An 8,747-nucleotide genomic window follows, 5' to 3' on the forward strand; every position below is an offset into this window, starting at 1 on the left:
GGGGTGGGCCTCGGGGCTGAAAGGGGTGGAGCTCGGGGCTGGAAGGGGTGGGCCTCGGGGCTGAAAGGGGTGGAGCTCGGGGCTGGAAGGGGTGGGCCTCGGGGCTGAAAGGGGTGGAGCTCGGGGCTGGAAGGGGTGGGCCTCGGGGCTGAAAGGGGTGGGGCCTCAAGGCTAGAAGAGGTGGGGATCGCGCCTGGAAAGGGTGGGGTTTCAGGGCCCAGGGATCCGATACTGCAGGTCTCTCCTGTCCCTCATCGTCCCAGGAGCCTTCCAGAGTGGATGAGGCAGTCACAAATCCCCCACTTTCAGATGAAGACGCTGACCCCAGAGAGTGGCAGCGCCCTGGGTCCTAACACAGCCTGCTTCCCTCCTGCCCGATCTTAGAAACCAGGAGCACCCACACCCTGGACCTCTCCGGAGAGCTCTCGGAGGCGCTTGGTCAGATCTTTGACAGCCAGCAGGGCTGCGACCTGTCCATCAATGTGAGTGTGCAGGGCGAGGACGCCCTGGGCTTCTGTGGCCACACAGTCATCCTGACTGCCAACCTGGAGGCCCAGGCCCTGTGGAAGGAGCCAGGCAGCAATGTCACCATGAGTGTGGATGCTGAGTGCGTGCCCATGGTCAGAGACTTTCTCAGGTGAGCCATCTCATCCTCAGGCTCTGGGACCGCCAGGGGCTTCGTCCTCCTCCCCTCTTCAAAAGCACACCCACACGCACATGCACACCTGCACACACTCATGTGTGCACATGTATACATGCAGTCACACGTGCACTCACACAGTTGCACACACGCGTGCTCGCTCCCACGCGTGCTCACTCCCACGCTGTACACACTGGTGTGCCGCAGATGGCTGTGCTGGAGAGGCGGGCCCAGGGCTCCCCTGCTGTCCTGTGAGGCCAGCATCAGCTCTCCCTCACCCTCCCCAGGTACTTCTACTCCCGAAGGATCGACATCACCCTGTCATCGGTCAAGTGCTTCCACAAACTGGCCTCTGCCTACGGGGCCAAGCAGCTGCAGGGCTACTGCGCAAGCCTCTTTGCCATCCTCCTCCCCCAGGACCCCTCATTCCAGATGCCCCTGGACCTGTATGCCTACGCACTGGCCACCGGGGACCCCCTGCTGGAGAAGCTCTGCCTGCAGTTCCTGGCCTGGAACTTCGAGGCCCTGATGCAGGCTGAGGCCTGGCCCAGCGTCCCCACAGCCCTGCTCCAATTGCTGCTGCCCAGGAGTGACCTGGCTGTGCCCAGCGAGCTGTCCCTGCTGAAGGCCGTGGACACCTGGAGCTGGGAGGAGCGCGCCTCCCAGGAGGAGCTGGAGGGCTTGCTGGAGAAGGTCCGCTTCCCCATGATGCTCCCTCAGGAGCTCTTTGAGCTGCAGTTCAACCTGTCCTTGTACTGGAGCCACGAGGCCCTGTTCCAGAAGAAGAGTCTGCAGGCCCTGGAGTTCCACACCGTGCCCTTCCAGTTGCTGACCCGGTACAAAGGCCTGAATCTCACTGAGGATGCCTACAAACCCCGGATTTACACCTCGCCCACCTGGAGTGCCTCTGTGACGGACAGTCGCGGGAGTACACAGAAGTCACAGCTGGTCTATTGGCCCAGAGGGGGTTCTTCACCCAAATACTCTCCTAATGACATTGAAGCCCCCCTCGACTATAGATACTACCACCCCTACCAGCCCTTCCAGACCCCACAACACCCCAGCTTCCTCTTCCAGGACAAGTGGGTGTCCTGGTCCCTGATCTACCTCCCCACCATCCAGAGCTGCTGGAACTACGGCTTCTCATGCTCCTCGGACGAGCTGCCCGTCCTGGGCCTCACCAAGTCGGGCCCCTCAGATAGCACCATCGCCTACGAAAACAAAGCCCTGATGCTCTGCGAAGGGCTCTTCGTGGCAGACGTCACCGATTTTGAGGGTCTGAAGGCCGAGATTCCCAGTGCCCTGGACAGCAACAGCTCCAAGGGCACCTCCTTCTTCCCGTGCCCAGCAGGGCACTTCAGCAGCTTCCGCACAGTCATCCGCCCCTTCTACCTGACCAACTCCTCGGGCGTGGACTAGATGGCATGGGCCAGGGGCCGGCAGGGGCAGGGGTGGTAAGAACCCAAGAAGCCCAGGACACCCTCGCTGCAGGCTCCTTTCTTGGCTCCCTTCCTCTTGGCAACGACTTTCAACAACCGGCCACCAGATGTCCCCCTACTCCCCCGAGCGCTCAGCTTGAGAAATTACTGGGAAGCTTCCACAAGTGTGAACCAGTTCTCCCACCAGCCCACCAGTTTCCAGGTTGGGAAGCACCAAGACGCCCTCGAGGTCGCTCTGGGATCCCCCCCCCCCCACCCCGCTCAGTTTGCCTTTGTCACTGCTCTGAGATTATTACAGTTACACTGTGGTTGCTACATCTGTTTGTATAGAAAGTGTTATTGGGTCCATACCATGTTTGGACATTGGGTGTGTCAGGCTCTAGGAGGCAGGGAATGAGGGAGAGTCCCTGTCCTCGTAAAGCGGCGTGTAGTGGGGGAGACAGGGAGCCCGGAGCAGTGACACAGTATGACACAAGCAGGGGGGTGCGTGCCACTGAGTACATGCACGTGGGTGTGTGATTGTGGGTGCATGGGTGTGTTGTTGTTTTTTTTTTTTTTGAGATGGAGTCTCTGTCACCCAGGCTGGAGCACACTGGTGCACCCTCGGCTCCCTGCAACCTCCACCTCCCGGGTTCAAGTGATTCTCCAGCCTCAGCCTCCTGAGTAGCTGGGATTACAGGTGCTTGCCATCATGCCCGGCTAATTTTTGTATTTTTATAGAGACAGGGTTTCACCATATTGGCCAGACTGGTCTCAAACTCCTGACCTCAGGTGATCTGCCCACCTCAGCCTCCCAAAGTGCTGGAATTACAGGCGTGAGCCACTGCGCTGGGCCTATGGGTGGGTGTGCTTTTGGCAGCATGACCTCCTGCTCATGTCTAACAGGAAGGAAAGGGTGCTGAGGTGGCAAACTCAAGGCTGCACCTCCGGGGGTGGCTGGGTCTCTGGAAGACGTGACCAGGCTGGGTGGTGGAGACCAGGAGACAGCGGACTGTGGAAGCTGCGGGGAGGGAGAAGGAACAGCAGGAGTTAGGAACCTTCACTCTGGAAATCCTTGTGCACAGGGATAGGGGACAGAGATTCTCAGCCTTGTAAGGGTGAAAAATTGAAAACAATGTCAGTACCCACCAACGGGATGCTTGACCACAAATAAGAGGCAGGGGGAGGTGTGCTAGAAAGACACTGGGAAGCACAGAGTCTCAGGGGAGGCTGGGGCACACTGGGTGCCAGGGGGGACATCCGTGAGAATGCCATAGCGGGCTCTGGGCACCGAATGCCACCTGCTGCCAGCCAGGCTTCTCCCTGGCCTGCTGCAGGCACAGAGTCCCCAAGGCGGCACCGGCTGGGCCGAGCTCAGGCTGGCGCCTGCCGCTGTACCAGAGTCTGGAAAGACAAGAGTGTGGACTGTGTTGGCCTCTGGAACAGGAGGTGGCACAGGGGCTCCCCTAATGGCAAGGAGGTTCCGGTGCTGGACAGCCAGACAGTGGTAGATGCCCCACCTACCCTTTCCCCACGGGTACTGCCAGGAGCAAAAGCAGGCTCACAAAACCTCCTGCCCACCAAGGCAGCTGCTCCCCCGACCCCCCACTCCAGATTGTGCATCCAGCCCAGGTTCACCATCCTGGCAAGACATCCCCACCTCCACACGTTTTTTGTTTGTTTTGAGACAGGGTCTTATTCTGTTGCCCAGGCTGGAGTACAGTGGTGCCATCTCAGCTCACTGCAAACTCTGCCTCTGCCTCCTGGACCCAAGCGATTCTCCTGCCTCAGCCTCTGGGATTACAGAGTACCTGGGACTACAGACATGCGCCAGCATGCCTGGCTAATTTTTGTTGTTGTTGAGACCGAGTCTCGCTCTGTCACCCAGGCTGGAGTTCAGTGGCACGATCTTGGTCCACTGCAACTTCCGCCTCCCGAGTTCAAGCGATTCTCCTGCTTCAGCCTCCCGAGTAGCTGGGATTACAGGTGCCCACCGCTACGCCCAGCTAATTTTGTGTATTTTTAGTAGAGATGGGGTTTCACCATGTTGGCCAGGCTAGTCTCGAACTCCTGACCTCGTGATTCACCCGCCTCGGACTCCCAAAGTGCTGGGATTACAGACGTGAGCCATCATGCCCAGATTTTTTTTTTTTTTTTTTTTTTTTGCATTTTTAGTAGAGTCCAGATTCTGCCATGTTGCCCGGGCTGGTCTCAAACTCCTGGGCTCAAGCCATTTGCTCACCTCAGCCTTCCAGAGTTCTGGAATTACAGGCGCCACTCTGCCCCGCCTACCGCCCCCACTTCTTTTTTGATCCTGTTGACATTTTAGCAGCTGATGGGCTACATCGCACCATGGACCACCCCCAGCGCCTCTACTGGGGACGAACCACAGATCAGGAAGAAGAAGGAAACAGGGTGGAGGCGTGGCAGACACAGCAAGGACCAGAATGACAGCCTCCGTTTCTCCACTCAGCCCAGGCCCACAGCAGCTCCCCTCTCTCCTCCGTGACATCTCAGGGCCAGGGAAGGTAACTGGAGTTTTTCTTCCAGAGAACCCTGAACCCCGGGGTCCTGCCTGCAAGGAAGCTGTAGTCCCGTGTGGAGCTGGTCAATGCGCGGGTATGAGAAATCACTTGAGTCCTTCGGTGCTGCTTGCAGGTTTGAGCGGCAGCCCTGTTCCCCGGGACAGTCAGGACCAACCATCCCAGCCTCCCAAACACTCCTCCCATCTTCACTGCCAATTCGAGGGGATGTGGAGATATCTCGCGGTGGAAACATTCCTCTCGGGTGTAGAACCCCTATGCCAGCAGAACCCAGGTAGAACCTTCGCTCTGGGTGATGGGTGCTGCTCAGGGCACCTGGCTCACACCTGTGCATTCTGAACAGGAAGAAGCACAGATGGGCTATGCGAGCTGGTGCGTCCGCAGGGGGAGGGCGGCGTTTTCTCATCTCCAGTGAGCGGCGAGAGCATGTACAGGGCAGTCTGGAGGCAGGGACTTCGGGGCCTGGCTCCACTGCCGCCCAGCACGTCCGCAGAGCCAGGCTCCTGAGCCCGAGGCTTCATCCCAGCCTTCCTGTTTCATGAGCCCTTGAATGCATGATGGTGACACATGTGACTGTGAGACCACTGCCTGGCTGCAGCTACTAAGTCACCTGCATGTGTGTGGGTGGCCAGGAGGGCGGGAAAGGTGTTTGGTCAGCGAAGGGCTGGTGGCACTGAGTGCCGTATAGAATGGAGGTATTCGGATCTAGAGTAAGTGTCGATTCCTGGGGAGCCAGTGGCTGCCTCCTCCATGGAAAGGGTCGGCCGAAAGCCACAGCCATCAGGGAGCCAGCACTGAATGAGGGCCATAGAGCGCGAGGTCTGCTCCCGTCAGCCTTGGTCCCTCCCTCCAGGCCACCTATCAGCAGAGCAGGCCCTGGAGGCCGGGGAGGCACAGAGTGATGCTCTGTGACACCTGTCCCCACACCCCGGGGCAGGCACCCAGCATGGGACCGCCATGGGGCCTTTCCGGGAACAGTCAGGGCAGAAGCATCCTCACCTCCGTGGCCATTCCCAGGTGCCTGTCCCTGCACTCTTCCCAAAGCTCACGGGTACTCATTCTTCCACCCTCCTCCCTCCAGCCCTGGCACCTTAACAAACCCTGAGCCACTTCCACAGGGATCTAGCCGAGATTGGGCCTGCTTCTAAGGGACCAAGGGGCACACATCTAGGGCTCCCACTGGTGTTCACTTTGGTCCAGTGTGACGACTGCAGCGTGATGGGTTGGCAGGAAGCAGACAGAATGAGATCATGGGTGCACTCCTAAGGCAGGACACGTGTGTGTGCACGCGTGTGTGTGCACTAATGTGTGTGCACGCGTGTGTGCACACAAATGAGAGAGACAGAGAAAGGGAGGGGGAGGAATTGCCATCAGCACCTGCTGCCTCCACGTGCAGGGCTGTGTTCATTTACCCAGCCAGCCACACCTGAAACAGAGGTGCGTCTTTCTTCACCTGGTGTAACTCAGGAGAAGCTCCTCACCTCGTCCTCAGCCCCAGAGCCCCTGCCCTGCAGCTCAGTCACTGGGTTAATGGCCAAGAGGACCTTTGGGGAAGGCCAGGAAGCAGATTCTTGGTACTGTAAGTCCTTGTCATTTTATTACAGGGTCCTTTCTCTAAGAGATTTGACCACCTTTCCTTTGAAGGGGCTCGGGGTGATCCAGGAATTGGGTGAGCGGCCAGGACTCTACTGTGACGGTGCAAAGTGCCTGTTCATCAGAGCTGAGCTGAGCTTTTCTTTCTGGTTTGTTTGTTTCTTTTTGTGATGGAATCTCGCTCTGTCGCCCAGGCTGGAGTTCAGTGGTACAATCAGCTCATTGCAACCTCCACCTCCCAGGTTCAAGCGATTCTCCTGCCTCAGCCTCCCAAGTAGCTGGGATTACAGGTACACACACCCCCACACACCCCCTGCCACCCCCAGCTAATTTTTTGTATTTTTAGTAGAGAGAGGGTTTTACCATGTTAGCCAGGCTGTTCTTGAACTCCTGATCTCAGGTGATCCGCCTGCCTCAGCCTCCCAAAGTGCTGGGATTACAGGTGTGAGCCACCGTGCCCAGCCCTGATCGTGAGCTTTTCGAATGCTACAGATGAGGTGAGGGTTTTGCAAGCGGCCCCCCTATTTTGGTCCCATGCTCCTCCTCCCCATGGCCATCAGGAAGCACTTTCAATTTCAACATCTCCAGAGAGCCTCTCCGACCTATACAGAGAAGCCACAGGGCATTTCCTGGAGGCCGGTGCCTCCTTCCCTGCATGTTTCCCTGGGCTTCGGGGGAGGAGAGCTTCCTGGGTCTGTCCAGAGTCGAGGACAGCAGTTGACGGCACACGGCAGGCGTTCCAGGCCCCTTGGCTCCCCAGTGCCACACACGGGCCATCTGGGCCTCCAGTTTTCAGTCCAGCAATTGAGAAGATAATTAGCGCCACTCCCAGCTGCTCAAGCTAGCGCGCAAAGCCAAAATCTCTCATGCATGCACCTGTACTGGCTATTTTTAGCTTCAGCTTTCTATAATGAAAGCCCAGCATGGCAGGGGCTCATATGACATTTTTCTTTCTTTTCTGTCACATAAAAGGGAGAAGGCATCCCTTCTGGAGGGAAACTTCTTCCATTTGTACACCATTATTGCATGCCTGCCACCCACAAGCCTACCCTCATGATCTATAATGGCTGCTGAGATCCTAGCCATCACTTCTGCCTTTTAGGCAGCAAAAAGAAGGTAGCAGAAAAGGACAAAAACTTTTCCTAGCTGTCTATCCCAAGGCTGAGCGCCTCTTTATTTTTGGTTTTTTTTGAGACAGTGTCTCACTGTCACCCAGGCTGGAGTGCAATGGCGCGATCGTAGTTCACTGCAGCCTTGAGCTCCTGGGCTCAAGTGATCCCCACTGCAGCTGCCCTCGTAGCTGGGACCACCACGCCCAGTTAATTTTTGAGCTTTTCTAGAGATGGGGTCTTGCCGTTTTGCCCAGGCTGGCCTCAAATGCCTAAGCTGAAGCAATCCTCCCAAATGGGTGTCCCAAAGTGCTGGGACTACAAGTGAGAGCCCAACACACCCTGCCTGCCAGAGAGATTTTTAAATTTTATTTTATATTTTTTATTTTTTTTAGACAGAGTTTCGCTCTTGCTGCCCAGGCTGGAGTGTAATGGCGTGATCTCGGCTCACCGCAACCTCCGCCTCCTGGGTTCAAGAGATTCTCCTGCCTCAGCTTCCCAAGTAGCTGGGATTACAGGCATGTGCCACCACACCAGGCAATTTTTTTTTTTTTTTTTACTTTTAGTAGAGATGGGGCTTTCTCCACATTGGTCAGGCTGGTCTCAAACTCCCGACCTCAGGTGATCTGCCCACCTCGGCCTTCCAATGCTGGGATTACAGGTGTGAGCCACTGCGCCCGGCCCAAGTGAAATTTTTAAAAACAATTTTATTAGTATATTACACACACAGTACATAGGTGGGAATCGTAGAGCTCACTTAATTGTTGTATTACATGTAAACACTGCTGGCACCACCCCTCAGATAGATATAGCGAACTTTGCCTCACCCCAGAAGGCTCTCTAGGTCAGAGCCTCCACCCTGTAACCACTAATTCTGACTTCCATGAACACCGAGTAGGCATTCCTGCTCCTTTTTTTTTTTTTTTTTTTTTTTTTTTTGAGATGGAGTTTCGCTCTTGTTACCCAGGCTGGAGTGCAATGGCGCAATCTCGGCTCACCGCAACCTTCACCTCCTGGGTTCAAGCAATTCTCCTGCCTCAGCCTCCCGAGTAGCTGGGATTCCAGGCGCACGCCACCATGCCCAGCTAATTTTTGTATTTTTAGTAGAGACAGGGTTTCACCTTGTTGATCAGGATGGTCTTGATCTCTTGACCTCGTGATCCACCTGCCTCGGCCTCCCAAAGTGCTGGGATTACAGGCGTGAGCTACTGCGCCCGGCCCTCGGCATGCCTGCTCTTGAACTTCATGTAAATGGAATCTTACTAAGCACCCGCTCTTTAGTGTTTGCAGCCTTTTTAGCTTCCACACGATGCCGACGAGATTCACACGCGTTGTTCTTTGTAGTGGAAGTAAAACCCCATCACGTGACTATGCCACGGGTTATCAACCTAGTCTACATGGGATGGGCATTGGGGTTGTTTTCAGAGGGTGGGGTTTTTTTGTT

At 56.3% G+C, this 8,747-nt stretch overlaps 1 protein-coding gene across 1 annotated transcript in view; it reads left to right on the forward strand.

Annotated features, from left to right (window-relative positions):
• The window catches only part of LGALS3BP (galectin 3 binding protein), a 9,293-nt gene extending 6,897 nt beyond the window's left edge, over positions 1-2,396 (forward strand). The window contains exons 5-6 of the mRNA XM_032241477.1: positions 385-637; positions 928-2,396. Of these exons, the coding sequence (XP_032097368.1) occupies positions 385-637; positions 928-2,059 (1,385 nt within the window). The 3' untranslated portion in view covers positions 2,060-2,396. The remainder of the gene's footprint in view (positions 1-384; positions 638-927) is intronic.
• The last annotated feature ends 6,351 nt before the right edge of the window (positions 2,397-8,747 follow it).

Source organism: Sapajus apella, unplaced genomic scaffold (genome assembly GCF_009761245.1).
Source record: "Sapajus apella isolate SASKATOON/1434 unplaced genomic scaffold, GSC_monkey_1.0 scaffold48, whole genome shotgun sequence".
In the NCBI taxonomy this organism is placed as follows: Eukaryota; Metazoa; Chordata; class Mammalia; order Primates; family Cebidae; genus Sapajus; species Sapajus apella.